This window comes from Polistes fuscatus, unplaced genomic scaffold (genome assembly GCF_010416935.1).
Source record: "Polistes fuscatus isolate 324 unplaced genomic scaffold, CU_Pfus_HIC Scaffold8, whole genome shotgun sequence".
NCBI lineage: Eukaryota > Metazoa > Arthropoda > Insecta > Hymenoptera > Vespidae > Polistes > Polistes fuscatus.
The window spans coordinates 7,370,710-7,388,396 of NW_025113162.1; the positions used below are offsets into that span (position 1 = coordinate 7,370,710).

At 27.7% G+C, this 17,687-nt stretch overlaps 1 protein-coding gene across 1 annotated transcript; it reads left to right on the forward strand.

Annotated features, from left to right (window-relative positions):
- The first annotated feature begins 1,359 nt into the window (after positions 1-1,359).
- On the forward strand, positions 1,360-17,331 carry LOC122525178. Its single transcript, XM_043647853.1, has 12 exons — positions 1,360-1,709; positions 9,324-9,456; positions 10,856-11,060; positions 11,711-11,851; positions 12,545-12,733; positions 13,206-13,449; positions 13,588-13,789; positions 14,343-14,519; positions 14,903-15,125; positions 15,428-15,667; positions 16,321-16,446; positions 17,019-17,331. The coding sequence occupies exons 2-12, from the start codon at positions 9,340-9,342 to the stop codon at positions 17,177-17,179; spliced, it is 2,025 nt and encodes a 674-aa protein (XP_043503788.1). The 5' UTR covers positions 1,360-1,709; positions 9,324-9,339; the 3' UTR covers positions 17,180-17,331.
- Positions 17,332-17,687: the final 356 nt, after the last annotated feature.

Consider the following 17,687-nt stretch of genomic DNA (forward strand, 5'->3'; position numbering starts at 1 on the left):
AATTAGTTAACTTATAAAATGTAAAAGTGGGGGCGTTGAGAAAAGGAGTGCGCATGAGAAAGAGAGAGATGGAGATACTTCAGTGATCATTTTAACAGACAACATTTGTTGACTATTTCATCGACCTTCGACCCCGTTGATACAAAAATGAAACTTTGATAAGCAACTTCGCTATTTTCAGTAATTCAACTTTATCATTACTCTCGATTTTCTTTCTTTCTTTCTTTTTCTCTTTTTTTTGTTTCCTCCCGCAACGATTGTTCTACATTTCGCAGTACGCGTCAACAAGTATGATAAATAACATCATATTCTTTTTTCGTAAAACTACAAAGGAAAACTAAATAAATGTTCGAACAAAGGATCGTTTAAATCACTCGAATCGCTAAAATTTGTTAAAGAATTATTTTTCGAGATTCGTATATATATATATAGGTCGTTTTAATAATCAGAAATAGATTTGCAATAATTTGTAAAATTACAAAAAATGTAACGATGAAAATACAAAAAAGAGAAAATATTTGTATGTTTAAATTTCATTTTTTAAAAAGAAAATAAAAAACCCCGAATCCATTTATATTCATATCACATGTGTATACATACTTACCTATATATATATATACATATTTTTATGTATATACCTTCTACTACGGCAAGAAAACTTTTCGATCGTTGTATATGTGTGTGTGTGTGTGCGCGTGTGCAGGCAGCATTTATTCGTTGCAGAAAAATGTCTAAGAGTTACGATGGTAAACTTTCACTGATACATATTTAACTATAACAGATATCAATAACTCGGATAAAAAAGAATTTTATCAATTTAAAAAGATATACAATCAAGAATTTTTCTTCTTCTTTGTTTTCTTCTTCATCTTGAGTAATCAATCGATGCGTTATTATGACGATTGAAAATGAACAACGTTCGACACTTACTTACAAAACACGTAGTATTCTACTTCATCAACATATGCACGGATTGATTACGCACATGCACGCACACTCGTTCACTATCTTTCTGTTTGTGGCATTGTGTGTCTCTCTCTTTCTGTCTCTCTGTCTCTGTCTATTTTTTCGTCGAAAGAAAGTTTAATACGAAATTCCGGACGAAAGTGAAATTCGTATAAATTTTATTGCGTCATCATTAAATCATGTTGACATCCATTACGGCAGAGAGTGCTTGTTTCTTTTTCATTGACCACGACGACTATAAAACGACGACTAACATAACAGAACGAAAACGAAAACGAAAACGAAAATGAAAACGAAAATGAAGCCGAAGACACCACACAGCACACGACGATGACGATGACGAACAGTTGGAAAAAGGGGGTCTAGGGGGGGAGGGAAGAAGAGAGAGAAGAAACGGAAGGAGTCAGTAGTTCGGTTCGGAGAGGAGGACGGGCCAATCCCAGCTTTCGGTTGTTATCGTGACTTCTCAAACTGTGAGTCCACTTGGGGATGCGAACACGATCGTTTCTTTAGTCTCTCGCAACGAATCGTCGCGTAATCTTAACTCCGTTCTTCCCATTCGTTCCTCCTTCCCCCCACCCCGTTCCATTTTTCTTCTCGTTCAATCATCACGTGACAATATTGTTTCCGATATATCGTTCTTTTTATTAATTTTCTTTTCCGTAATAAACCTTTGTTTTTTAACCGTAATTATCAACGATATCATCAGGAGAGGGGGTTTCTAAAGATTTCAAGGAAAAAAGGTAAATAAACGAATTTTTATTTTAAATTTGACAATCGACGAGATTCGATTTCATTTTGATTTTTTTTATTTCTTTTTGATTTTTAAAATGTATCTTTAATGGTTTTGTTTTAACCCGTTGTTTAAATATACGCGTTTGATTGACATTTCGATCAGCACGTGGTTTGAAAGTTTAACGTGTAACGAATGGAAGAGAATATAATAAGTTTACTTATGTTAGGATACGATCGTCGTTCGGCTTTTCCCGCGTAAATTTTGCGCATGCGCACCGCGAATCTTCTCGCGTACCACGTGGCTAGGGGTTCGCACGTGTTCCACGTAAAACGTTATAATAACCGATTATTCGTATATTTCTTTTTTTGTTTTATTTCATAATCGAGCACGAAAAAACGAAAAGAACTAAATATAGTATAAGGTGTCATATACTTTCTTCGTTTTATCATTTAGTCGTCGAGACCTTTTTATCTCTGTGAAAAATATTTAATATTATTTATCCAATCGATGATAATTTGTAAATGGAACATTTTAATTTCAAAATTGTTGTGTATTAAATATCAACAATTAAACGAATCTTCCGATTCATAAGTAAGTATTATTAACGTCTTTTTATATAAAAGAAATCATTGAATTTATCCGTTCCAGCGATAATTCTGTCTTGTGTAACTTCTTTATGATAGATCGTTGGTTAACAAAAGGAAATAAATAACTCTCGGGATAACAACACAACTGTGTTGCTTATATTTTATTGGCCTGTTCTTATGAATTATTTTTGGAAACATTTTAATTCGATCGTCTGGTATCACATTGGGGACTCGCGAATGTTGGTAAATAAATGCAAAGTGATAGGGACCAAGTTGGACAGATAAATTCTGTTCGAACTTTGCCCTCAGGACACGTGGTTTATTCTTTTTCTTGGTCTCACTCTCTACTCTCTCTCTCTCTCTCATTTATATATATTTTATTAGGATGAACAAAAAGTTCGTGTGTTTTAAATGAATATTTCACTTAAAGTAAAATTTTATTTACTTCCAAAAAATTGCATTATCCGAAACAATACAATTAAATACACACAAACATTTGGTGTTCACCCTAATATATTATATTACATTAAATATATTATTTCACACAAATTAGTGTTATTCGCGAATGCATTGAAAATTCGATGAAACAATAGCATTATTCTAAACAACAACATATATTATTTCATTTTTGTTCTTCGAATATTCTCCAGTTGCTCACCGCGAACACGTTGGTAGTAATAGTAGCAGTGACATGCTAACTATGCGTCATTATGTGACCGCCAATCGAATCAATGGGATTCGTGGTAACCCGTAAATTCAATGCACAATAGCTTCCTTGGCGCGCCAATGAAGGGTCAACCTCGAAATTCAATGAGAGACCCCGGGACAGGAAGTTTCGACTTGGGGACTGTGTGCTTTCTAATCTCATAAAAGATCAAATTTCCCTTTTCCTTTTTACGTTAATTTACAACTTTCCATATGTTTTTTTACTTTTTTTTTCTTTTCCCGTTTCTTTCCTAACCTCTCTTCCTTTTTTTCCTTTTTTACTTTTTTTTTTATTCGTTCTTATCCGTTTCCCTCTATCGGGAGACGAAATTTATTTTTGGCTTCTTTCGAATATCTATCTCCTTTTTTTTTTCTTTCTTTTTTCACTCTCTCTGTAATTTCATTCGTGACACGATAATTATAATGATAATAATAATAATAATTGTAAAATATGAAAAATTGGGAAAGGGAGGAACGAATTTTTCACACGAAAAAAGTAAAATTTAGTTGTTGAAAAATTCGATATTAAATTCAGTGTTTTGAAATCTAAGAAAAAGATATCTCGATCTTATGTTATAATTATCATTCGAAAAAATCTCATTGAAGTTGGTAGTACATCTTTTTATACGTGTAATACACGTGTTTCGTATATAAATTTTGTTTGTTTGTATAGAAGCGTACTCGAACGAAGATTATCATTGAAAAATTCGTGTTCGAGATAATCATTTTTATTAATTACGAGATATAAAGTAGATTATTTCTTTTTTTTTCTTTCTATTATTTTGACCACCCATCGAGAGAGAGAGAAAATACATTTTTTAAATCGACGATAATGATAACAAAAAATTGACGATTAAAAAATCAAACAAATCTATAGAAAAATGTTTCTTTCGCGATCTTTTCGACACGTCGTCGTCGTCGTCGTCGTCGAAATGTTACGAAGTAAAAATAAAAAAAGCTTCTTTTATTATCAGTATTATTTGTTCGTATTACATCTGTGAATTTAATTCCGATTCGAAATTATATTTCAACGTATAGAATATATTATAGCAATCTTTTTAAACAGAAGTCATAATTGTGTGAAAAAGAAAGAGATAAAAAATTGTTGGAAAGAAGAAGAAGAAGAAGAAGAAAAAGTATATTAAAAAAAGTATGTATAATATATATATATATATATATATATATATATATATATATATATAAATGTTATATGTATTAGTAACGCAGATATTACAGTGTGCTATTTAATGTTCCTCATACACACACACACACATTCTCTCTCTCTCTCTCTCTCATGTCAGTTGAAAAAGCATACCTAACGTGGTTGTATTTGTATTTAAAATGATGTCTTATCTCACGTTGTTAGTAGTTCACGTAGATATCCTGAGCCCTGTCAAGAGAGTTATCGGAGCGAATGAACAAGTGAGTAGAACCATATATTATTTTATGGTAGAATGAATAAAGTATATATATATGTATGTATGTATATGTATATATGAGTGAGAATTAATAATAAAATATATGATGAAGAATATAAAGGAAAAATCACGATAAGCATACAGGACACCTGAATTATCATCATTTTTTTCTTCTTTTTTTTTTTTGTTATACAATCTCGAGTTTGAAAATTAATTTTCCAAAGATAAAAAGTTGTATTATGTATTAATATATTATTGGGTGTGATAAATGGCTAAGATATATAGGATAGAATATATTTAGTTGATTAAATGTTTAGATGTGAATGTAATAAATATAGAGGGAATAATTTGTACAATTGTTTTTTGTTAACGGATTGTAAATGAAATCTTATTCGTGGATTGTGTGAAGAATTATATTTTATATTATAAAATATATTTTATTATATAAAATTATAATTTGTATCTAATTATTATTATTATATATTATATTTTATATATAAAATTTTATATTTATAAAAATAAAAATTTATTTAAATTTAATTATTTATTTATTTAATTTATTTTTATTTAAATTTATATATAATTTTATAAAATTATATTTAAAATTAATTATATATAATAAATAAAATTATTATTATTATTATTATTTTATATATAAAATTTTATATATAAAATATATATTTTGATATTATAGATATATTATATAATTATATATATAAAAATATATTTTATATATAAAATATAAATGTGATAAAAAATTATATTACAGAAAGAGAGAGAGAGAGAGAGAGATCGAAAAGAAATTCATGAATATTTTTTATCATAACACAAAGCTTAGTATTTCCTGCAGATATTTAAATACTAATTAAAGTATTGTTTCTCACCTAGAATGATTTATTCGTACAATTTACTTAAAAACAAAACGTACGAATTTTCAATGAAAAAAATGTCAACGCGAGGTGGTTGAATAACAAAATTGTTTAGCAACAAATCTCAAAAGGTTGTAATCGATAGGTGCTAATTCACGAGTACGAGGAAAATATAAAAATTTGCCTGAGTTTAATTAAAAAAATTGTCTTCGCGAATGTGATCAATACTTTACGGGAACATACATCGATCACCTTTCTTTCTCTTTTATTTTCTCGCAGGTGTTTCATTAAAAAAACTATCTCAGGCTAGTTTCGGTTTGGTAAGTTTCAAATTACAAACCGGCTATTTGATGCCGATTTCTGGGCCATCAAAATCAGGTTGTAAGAGATTAATTGTAAGTGATCGAAAGTATCACACTATTTCGTGATACTTAATCTCTTATTTTATATTAAGTACACGTACTTGTCCTCGTTATAATTCATTCATTACAAAAAAAAAACAAGATCCTTAATTGAAATCATTAACGTCACGAATAAATAATGATTGACAAAAATTAAAAAAAAAATTTAGAAAAACAAGACACAAAAATAAATAAAAGGAAAAAAAAAATCTACGTGTGTGTGTGTGTGTGTGTGGTATTTATTGATATTATATTTATATGAAAGTAATATGTTTTTAGGAATTCAGGTTACGTGACAATTTATGCATTAAAACGATTTCAACTTGTTATACTTCTAACGTTATTAAATATATATATTTTTTTTTGAGGTTAGAACATAAGATTGAAGGGTGGGGGAAAAAAATTAGACATCCTTTTAACGTGACGAGTGTTAATTGTCGAATTATAAATCAACTCATGTGTTGTATGCACTTCTTCTTGCTGCATTTGATGACCTTATCACGAATAAATCATTCGTCACACTTGTCACACGATAAATTTATTTTTCCTTTTTTCTCACCCCCCCCCGTTCCATTCGTGACGTTTTCCTCCTAACCCCCCCCTGCCACCCCCTATTCCCTCCCAGTGAGACAAAGTGTCTTGACTTTGCAAAAAATTTCAAAAAAATGAACAAAAATGTCACGCGACACGTTTGAATGAGAAATTTTTTTTTGGAGATGTTTTACATCCGCGATGAGTGAAAACTTCGAGTTTCTACGGTAAACAGTTGAAACTGACAAGAAATATTAAATACGAGCAGCACGATGGGGGGGCGTAACTCGCGAGAACGAATGTTGTTACGATAATGAGTATAATAACGAAATCTCGTGGGATCAGGAACGAGTAAAGTGTATTGTGCGTGTAAATGCTTCATCTTTTCTCTTTTCTATACAATTTTATTATAATAATTTCACTTTTTTCTTTTTACTTGCCCTTTTAAAATTGTTTACACCTTGACAATTTTACATTTTCGTTTTGTCGATTAAAATGAAAGACACATCGTTTGGAATATTTCAAAATATTTCGATATATTTTAGATTGATTTCATTAACACGTTTTAAAATTATTATCATTATTAAATATATATATATATATTTTCTTTTTTATTTAATAATATGTGTATATATATATTTATTTATTATTATCTTAAATTATATTTATAACGTATTCAATTTAATAATACATTATAAATCTTGGATGAATCGATAGGGTTGTTACAAAGTAGAAGAAATAATAAATAATAATAATAAACGTGATATAAAAATTATAATTAGATTTACAATTAAATAAATAATCAAACAAACACGAATATATATTATATATAATATTAAATCCACCTTATATGAGTATTCCAACGTTTACGAAAGATAACTGACGATTCTAATAAATAAAATTTAACGAAAAATAAATTAATAATAATAATAATAATAATTTTCTTTTGATTATAGTTTTTAAATCATCATTAGTATACAGTGTGACAGTTTAACATAATCATCGTTAATTCGTGGTAAGAATTAAATGGAATAAATATTTGAAAATTTTAACACGTTTGTGTTGGAATAATTTTTTTGCGAAAATAGTTTAATTAACAATGCAAGAAAAAGAAAAAACAAATGAACAATTAAGAAGAATTTATTTATAAAAAATAAAAACATTCATAAGATGATCGAATATATTTACAAATTTCGTCAAAATGGCGAACGGTGGGAGGGGGATGAAAGTGATCGTTTGTTTAATTTATATTTCAACAAAAGATGACAAAACAACAATAACAACAATAACAACACAGTTCTGATAGAAAATTTGATGATCGAGCATAATCACGTGCGTGTCCATTCCGATTCGAATCTATTCTCGAAGCCTCGAATGACCTTGACCTTTCGCAAAGCATCTTCCTCTTTGACCTTTGTGTATTCTCGAGTATAATTGCAAACGTGGGTGTGGGTGGTCGGAGGACACGGCTTGTAAGACTCGTTTCGCAAATTTTTTTACCTGTTTTATTTCTTTTTTTCTATTATTTTTCTTCTTTTCTTTTTCGTAAAGTTAACAAATTACCTATTATGTTACTTTTTTTCTATTTTTTGATTCGTTCATTATATTTTTCCCCCCTCCTCTTTCCCGTACTCGTAAAAAAAAAAGGAAAAATACATTAAAAAATGACAATAGTATTTTTTATTTTTTCATTATACGTGTAAGAAAAAACTAAATAAAAAAAAAAAATGCAGCGTATAATAAATATCTTACACAAATTTCAATTACAATTTAAAATGATATTTAAATCATTTTCCTTTTTTACAGATTATTTACTACAGATTATTTATCAAAGATCCAAATTTATTTAAATTAAATCTAATTATTTTGTGTGTTAAAATACGCAACCTACGAAAATGTGAATTGAATTGTTTCGATATTTTTTTTCTTTTTTGACAAAATGTTAATACGCATGCATCTTACGAACGAATATAATGATTTAAAACGTAATCATAGTAATTATCTTTATTGAGACTGACCAATTCTTAAATACAAAAAATTGTTTGTTTAAATGTAGATAAATATAAATACAAATACATGTTTAAATTATATGAATATTATAGGATAAATGATTTTATAAAAATTCGTTTTTATGAAACGTTTCTAATTTTGATAAGGTATTAAGGAATATCACCTGTTTAAACATTTACATACGAACACTCTCGACGTAATTTATTTTACGTAATTTATTATTATTGTCGATTAAACAAATCTTCTCAAGCATCTCTTTTTTTCTTTTTTTTTTTTTTTTTTTTTTTTCGGTCGACCAATTATTCATCTCTCATTCTCGATGGACACTATTATTGAGCTTTACTACTAGCCCTTTTCAATTATATACATTAACTACTTCGTTCGTGACTTTCGCAATTATATTTTGTGTGTTTTTAAATATAAGAAGATTATTTTTATATACTCGCATACATAGTATGACATGTATGTACGTGTGTACGTATGTATGTATGTACACAACACGTAAATCAATTCAATAATACGAATACTGAAATCTGGGTTTACATTATTATTATCAGTAAAACGGTTTGATAAAATAATATGCTCTCTACGAATATTTTTCAACAAAATGTGAATTCTTTTCTACATCGTAATCTTTTCCATTAACCAAGAATAAAATGTTTTTTAATTCCTCCCCTTCCCGACCCCCACCCCCCCACCACAAAAAATATCAAATATTTTTCTCAACAATTATAAATTTGTAATCAACGAGTGTAACTTATGTTAATATTATATCCAAACGAATATTAACGTCATTTATGAGAGGTACGATCAAATGGGGGGGAGTGGGGAGATGGGTGGAGGGGGGGAGGTCAGTGAAACGTGTTATGATGAATATTATCTCTTCATGTTTTTTTTTTTTTGAACATATTAATACTACTTTTCATATATTTTTTGACATATTTTCAATTCGAATGAATTCTATTTGAAGAAACTCTGAATATATTTAATCGAAGTATTCGAAATGTTATATTTTTTCTTTTTCGGTACTTTTATATTTATGAAATATCTTCTTCGATTTTGTTGAACACATTGTAGGATTTTTTCGTACGTTTGTTTAGATATTAGGAGACGACAATGGCATCGCAAGAGAATAAGATGGACGAACTGGTCTCAAAAACGATTGAACAAAATGGACGAAACTTTAAAAAAGAAGAAATACAACTCGATGATCTTAATGACAATAACAATGAGGTGATATATCCTATTTATGTAATTATATATATTTATGTAATTTAATTTACATGATTACGTATATATATATATTTCTAATCAATACATTCATTCAAATTATCTTGAAAAAAAAAGAAAAAAAAAAAAAGAAAGAAAAAATCCCCAGTACCATTTGATTATTATGAAATGTTTCGTATGTGAAATATATTTTAATTTTGAAAAGTATACGTAGAGATAAAACGTATATGTGATGTGGGTAATTACGAGATTCAACAAAATTGTACAAATTCATTGAATGATATATCTTCAATTACGACAATACATTATCGCAAAGTAAAATCTAAAAATAATATACAAGAAAATTTGTTATAATTAAAATTATCGGGATACGCGATTAAAAATAAAAATTAAGTAAAGAGTTAATATCCTGTAATATATCGATTATTTGTTTTTAGTGTGTATATTATTGTATTTTATTTATATATTTCGGATTTTTTTTATTTATTTTAAAAATGTATCGTTTTGAATATTTCTCATTTCGAATCGAAAACGTTAACAACGATATTCCTATCGTGACAGGGGGCTAGTTGTTTAATCACGATGAGGATTATATCGGTGTAAAAGATAAAAGTTGTACTATGTTAGATTCAATAATAACGAAATCAAGTTCTTTATACGACGACCTCGACCGTAACATTTCGCGTATCTTTTTAACGATCGGAAGAAAAAAAAGAAACAAACATAAGAGAACACACGATCGATTTTAATATAGTTGTAACAGTTTATTTTGAAAAGATTATACGAGAATTTCCATCTTTTTATTTTCCTTTTTTTTTCTTCGATAAAGAATAAATTATAACCACGATGAGATAAATAAAAATCGAGAAACTTGAATGAATATACTTATTTAAAAAAAAAAAAAAAATTAGAGAGAGATGCAATGACGCAAACCATTGTAATATAGAATGATATAAAAAAATATAATAAAATGAAATTTAAAGGCAAAATAGAATTGTAAATTGGACAAGTATTACAAGTATTAATGTTAAATAAATAAAAAAAAAATAAATATGACGATATGGGGGAAAAATATGTGAGATGCGAGCTCCTCCAAGTTAAAAACTTAAGTAGGCGTTCGTAAGGAGATTGGGCGGTGGGCCCTGAATAGCTCAATGGTTAAAAAGCAGTTCCCCGAAAATGGAGCATCCAAGAATCCAGGTTCGAGTCCCGGTCCAACGGCCCAATTTTTTCACGAATCCTACAGATATAATTAATTTCATTTAAAACAAAAAAGAGAGTGGTGAAAACAAAAATGGTATCTAACAACACGAAATAATAATAAAAATTAATTGTGATGTTATAATAAATATGTATAAAAAAGAAAAAAAGAAGAGAAAAACAGAAATGTGCACTCCAACAGAGTATCGAGGTCGAAATGGTGGTACCACCTGACGGAGGATGGGGCTGGATGATCGTTGCAGCATCCTTTCTTTGCAATTTCGTCGTAGATGGGATTATTTTCAGTTTCGGGGTTTTCCTAAACGACATCACGGAGGCATTTAACGTATCCCATGCCAGCGTAGCACTGGTTGGCTCACTGCAGACAGGATTTTATCTGATGGCCGGTTCGTAAACGTTTATTTGCATATTTTTATAGAGCTTTCAGAGTAATACGAGAGAGATATCTTGTTTCTTTGTTATTTTTTTTTCCTTTTTCTTTTTTTTTCTCTCTCATCGCAATTAAAATACGACGATAAAAATGTATTTCATAAAACAGGTTTATCGATAATGTAAATTTAGATTATGATCTTTCATCTAATAACAACATACAAATTTTACCTTGGTTATCAATTCCTATTTTGTAACATTGCGATCTAAATGATAGATAAATTATTATATCGATTATTTACAATGCGTTACACGATAAATTATGTTAATCGATTTATTTATTGAAATATGCCTGTAGTGATTTTTTTACTTGTTTAGAAATTAAATGTATTATGAATATTCGTTAAAATTTCATTTACGCGTAAAACTATCTTGTCTCGAATTTTTTTTTTATTTATAAATTTATTTATTACAATTTAAAAATATATATATATTATAATTTTTTTATTGTATAATAAATAATCTATATTTTCTGTCGAATGAAATGAAATGAAATGATTAGAAATCGAGGAGGACGAAAAAAAAGTAGAAAACAATTATAATTAAATAAATATTCATTAACGTATTTTTTTTATATTAATTTTTGGTTTTTTCTATTTTTTTCTAGGACCATTTGTATCCGCATTAGCGAACAGGTATGGATTTAGGCTAGTCGCTATACTGGGTAGTATACTTAGCTGCATCGCTTTTGTCCTTTCATACTTCAGCCCGTCCATAGAGTTTCTTTATGCTTCTTACGGTGTTCTTGGTAAGTTATAGGTATCTCTTATTGAGAAAGTTACACTTTGCACGAACGCGTTTTTACCTTCATTTTGAAACTTTTCGTCGTCCCTTTTTCCTCGAGACTTTTAGATTTAATGAAAAAGAAGAAGAAGAAGAAAAAAAAGAAAATAATAATGATAATAATAATACAATATTTTTTTTTTCTTTGCAAGCTGCCTCAGATGAAAACTTTGTCATTAGAAACACTCATTATTAAGGTAATAATGTGAAATTGTATTTCGAGATAAATGTGAATCGTATTTCAACTTTGAATAAAAAAAAAAAAAATAATTAATCAATTAAAGTTAGCTATCATATGATATATTTACAGACGAATATATTTACAATATTTACAGACGAATAGGTACAGTATTATACAAGAGTAATACAGTATTATAAAAATTGAAATTATTAAAAAGAATCTTAAGATATATGTTTTTATTTTCGAAAAATTGTTAAACAATTTTTGGATTTCTTTTTTAATTTGCTTATTTATCCATAAATATATATATACTAATACACATACTACTACTATTACACAAACTAATGCAAAATTTAAATAAGTAATTATCCGTTTTTACTTTCTCGAGACATATTTAATCAATTTATTTTTATTTCTTTTTTGTTGGTTACCTTATTTATACAAATTAAATATATATATATATGTATATATATACAGGAGGTATCGGTGTAGGCCTGATATACGTTCCAGCCGTTATTACAACCGGCTTTTACTTCGAAAGATGGCGAGCTTTGGCGACCGGTATTGCAGTTTGTGGATCTGGAATTGGTGCCTTCTTGTTAGCACCGATTTCGGATTTACTTATAAAGACTTACAGTTGGCGTGGTGCCCTACTTTTTCAGGCAGGTGAGTTAAATATATTTATACTTATGTAAATAAGTATATATATATACGTAAATACACACACATATATATATATATATATTACTTTTAATGATAAGCGTTGTTTTTTTATCGAATTAATTTATTATGCAATTAAGACAAGAATCTCTCCCAAAAAAAACAAATTATCAGATGTACATATATATTTTTAATGTCACACGTTTAATTATTTCTACAAACTTAACCAATGATTATCGAGAGCATGTGTGTATGTGTGTGTGTGTTCAGAAATCGGTATTAAATTTTGTTCAATGATTCTTAACATTATTTATATCGATTAAATTCGATAATATTAAATTCTCTATTTAAATTAAAATATTTTGTTGATTTTACATTAACGCATATACGTAATTACCGTGTTATATAATTATAATCCGAATTGTGTGAAGGTTTTTTAAAAGAAAAATGTATGTACGAAATACGATTTATTGATTAGGAATGCTGTTAAATTGCGCCATATTTGGTGCGATGTTTCGACCATTGAAACCAACGAGAATAAAGATTAAACCAAATCAAGAGAACGATGTTATCGAAGCTAACACGACGTTTATCGGAAAAGGTGTTTCGACTACCTCTTTGCATTACGTTCAACCAAACAGAATTGGACTTTTTGGGACTAACAACAACACCGAGTATCCAACAGCGGCACAGCTTATCGGCAGTAGTCCTAATATAGTAAAGTAATTCTAACAAATTATGCTTAAATTCCGTGTCTCATTTTTTATCTTACTTTTCATATCTTTTTTTTTTATTGATGCAATTATTTTCGATCGGATTAATATCGATCGTTTCAAATTTTTAATATTTTTTATTTCAAGTGCATCGGAATCGATGTTATCGTTGCGCAAGGTCAACACGGAGTCACGAAATTCTGATAGAAAATTGAATAACACCGAGAAAAGATTATCCGTACCTATTTATCCGGATTTAACCGTTGATCAAGAGGAATCCAAATCAATCGAAGAAGAGAACAATCTTCTCGGTGGTGACATGGACAGGCTTAATGGTAAAATACCAACGGTGAGAAAATTATTGATCAATTATTTCTTTAAGCATTGTAGCATTTGTGAAAAAATTGGACTGGATGGGGGGGATTCGAACCGGATCTTCCGCTTTCCGAGCGATTGCTTTTAACCATTGAGCTATCCAGGACCCACTGCCTAATCTTCTCACGAATGCTTATTTAAGTGTTTGGCTTGGAGATGCTCACATCCTACTATCATATAATCATAGACTTGCAAATATACTGGGTGTCTTAAAAATCACTTTACTGTGGATAAAATCAATGTTAATTTTAAAATATAAGATTATAATCATTTTCTTATTCATTTCAAGATCTGACTCTCCGTTTAATTAAATTAATAAACATCCACTATATGCTGTCACTGTAAATATTCCCTCCCCCACCCCAAAAAAATAAATAAATTATTAATTATATATAAAGTAAAAGAAAATGATACAATACATGATTAAAATTTCGAAATGTATGTTCGCATAAATAAAGTAAAATACGTAGTAAGTTGTTGCTGTTAGGATAATTTAAATAAATGACTATTGGAAACAATTTTGACAGATACGAAGACATACGATCAATGGTCGTAGACCTCGTGCAGACTCGGACTGCAGCCAGAAATCTCTTCGAGTGTGCAACAGGCGAAATACACCGAGTAAGGACCCCCAGAGACCGTTTTATAGAGATGATATCTTCTATGGAGGATCTTTAAATAGATTAGCACACTACAAGTCGCAAGTAAGCAAAATATTATTCATTTTAAACGAGCTAACTATTCATTTTATTTCCTTTTTCCTATTCCCCCTCTTATTTATTATTCATCAATCCGAACGTAAAGTCAATTTTTCGTTGTGTTTTATTATTTTATTATTTCATTTTTATTATATAATAAAAATTTATCAAATTTTTAAGGAAGAGAATTTTCTTTTATTTTTTTTTGTATTTGCAGTTGAATAATTGTGACTATGAATTGATTTAAAAAAAAAAAAGGAATTTAATAAGCGATTTTTATTCTGAAACGCGTGTATCAATTTATTGTTCGTCGTAAAGTTAATTGTTTTTTTTATTTTCTTTTCTGTTTTTATGTTAACGATAAATTGATCTGTGTTTTGTTATCGTAGCTTTCTTCGGTCGGTTATCACATGTCAGTAACAAGATTGCCAACGGCAAACGACGTTGAAGAGGAAAAGAGTGGTACATGTTATATCTGTCCGGAAAGCGTGCGTCGAATTTTGACGACTATGCTTGACATAAGCCTTTTAAAGAGCCCTTCTTTTTTGATCCTAGCGATATCAGGTGGGCTTACAATGATGGGCTTTTATACACCTTTCGTATATCTTCCAGGTTTGTTTTTATTTAATTATTATTTATAAAAATATTTATTAAAATATTATAATAATTAGATTTAAAATAAATTTTATATTCAATTTTGTATTTTATTTTTATCGTATTTTATGCATTTTTTTTTCATTGCAATATAATACAAATTAATTTGATATATTTATATTGAAATATTTATTTAAAATTAATTTTAAATATTTATAATAAATTAAGATTGATTTATCGTTTATATATAATACATTTATTTTATATTATTTTATTTATTATATTATATTATAATATATAGAAATTTGATTTGTTTTAAGATCGTGCCAAAATGGCTGGAATAGAACCATCTTCAGCAATGTTTCTCGTTTCCGTTATTGGTATAGGAAATACCATAGGTCGTGTAGTTTGTGGCCTTGCGAGTAGTATACCGGGTGTCGATGCTCTCATAGTTAATAATATATTTATCAGTCTTGGTGGATTGTTAACAATGATATCCGGATTATCGTTAACCAAAGGATATCAATTCTTCTACGCAGCGTGTTTTGGTTTAAGCATATGTAAGTATAATTATATAAAATATATATCTAAAATTAATTATAATATTAATTGAAACTTATACAAATTTAATTGGGTTTTTTTATCTTGTCCAGAAAATAAAACTATTAAAATAAGTGTCTTAGGAAATTTTAACGGTTTAGAAATTCTTTTTCAACGTTATTTTGATCTTGTATAAAAATAACAAAACAATAATGATAATAATATTAATATATATAAATATATAAATATAAAAAAAATAATAAATATAATATATATAAATAATATTTAATATTTTATAAAAATAACCAAACAATAATAATAATAATATTAATATTTTATAAAAATAACAAAACAATAATAATATTAATATTTTATAAAAATAACAAAACAATAATAATAATAATATTTAATATTTTATAAAAATAACAAAACAATAATAATAATAATATTTAATATTTTATAAAAATAACAAAACAATAATAATAATAATATTTAATATTTTATAAAAATAACAAAACAATAATAATAATAATATCAATATTGTATAAAATAATGAAACAAATTCATGTATTTGTGTTAAATTCGTTCAATTTGTTTCAAATTTGATCAAATTAATCACACTTTCTCGTTTGAATTATTTTTTTAATGAATTATATTTGAAATGATTTTGTAGCCGTGTTCGCATCGTTAAGATCAATCCTCGTAGTAGATCTTTTAGGACTGGAGAAGCTGACAAATGCATTTGGATTACTCCTACTGTTTCAAGGCGTGGCAGCAGCTGTAGGCGCACCTATTGCAGGTGATTAGAAAATATCGATCGTCTCTTAGCTAGCATGATTTGATTTTTTTTTCCACTGACACGACAAACGTGTCGTCATTAAATAAAAACAAAATAATATCTACGAGTTATTAAATCAAATCTCGAATTTCTCATTTATTAGAAATCAATTCGTATTTCATTTTCAATTCACATTTGTCTTTTATTCAATTGTTATTGGAAAAAGTAATCGAACGTTTATTTATTATTCATTTTATTAAAGCAGACGAATGTGTTAATGATTTTAAATTAACAAAAATAAGAATGAAATCTTTTGTTAATTCAATTTTAATAATAATTTCTCATTTAATTCTAGAATTGATTATAATTAGTATTGGTGTATAAAATTTAGTATAAAACAATCAAACAGAATAATTTCTAATACGAGAAAAAGGATTACTATTAAATTTTTAACGATTCAATGAAGTTATACTCTCTATGAGATTAAAGAATTGATTTTGAAGAAATCAAAAATGGTACAAAAAATTGGCAAACGAAAAAGTAATTTAAAATTTGTCTTTTTTATTCACTTTTGTCCTTTTTTTCACAAATAGGAGCTTTCAAGGACGCTATGGGTAGTTACGATGCTTCATTCTACCTGTCAGGTAGTCTGATATTCCTTTCAGCTGCCATTTGTTATCCTTTGAAGAGGATCAATCAATGGGAAAAACGCAAGAACGAGGAAAAGGACAGTGAAAATTCGTTAAAATCATGATAGATAGTGAAAGTGAGAATTTTCGTACGTTGTATGCGTGTATATATGTATGTATGTATGTATGTTCATTATCCAAACAACGTTAACTATCACGAAACACAGTGTATTTTCTTCTTTGTTAATTAAAAAAAAAAAAGAAAAAAAAAGAAAAGAAAAGAAAAAAAAAGAAGAAGAAAATTTTCGACGATCGGGTGAACCGATAATTTAAACAAAAAAAAAGTAATTTGTCTTCTTTTATATAAATAATATGTAATAATTATTTGAATATGTTAAATAATGTTACATTATATATTATTATTATTTAAAATTGATATATATAGTTTTACGATAGTCAAATAATATTATATTTTAATAATGTTTTTCTTTTTTGTTTTTTTTTTTTAGAATATTACGAAGATCAATCGATTCATTGATTGATTGATTGATTATGTGTGTTTCGAAGTACGTACAAAGAAATACATATTATCAAGCATTTATTACGAGCTTTGTTAAAAGTTTAATAATATAA

Coding starts and splice junctions, on each gene's coding strand:
- LOC122525178 (XM_043647853.1), top strand. CDS start 9,340: ATGGCATCGCAAGAGAATAAGATGGACGAACTGGTCTCAAAAACGATT. Junction 9,457..10,855: donor TTAATGACAATAACAATGAG/GTGATATATCCT, acceptor GCACTCCAACAG/AGTATCGAGGTCGAAATGGT. Junction 15,126..15,427: donor ACCTTTCGTATATCTTCCAG/GTTTGTTTTTAT, acceptor ATTTGTTTTAAG/ATCGTGCCAAAATGGCTGGA.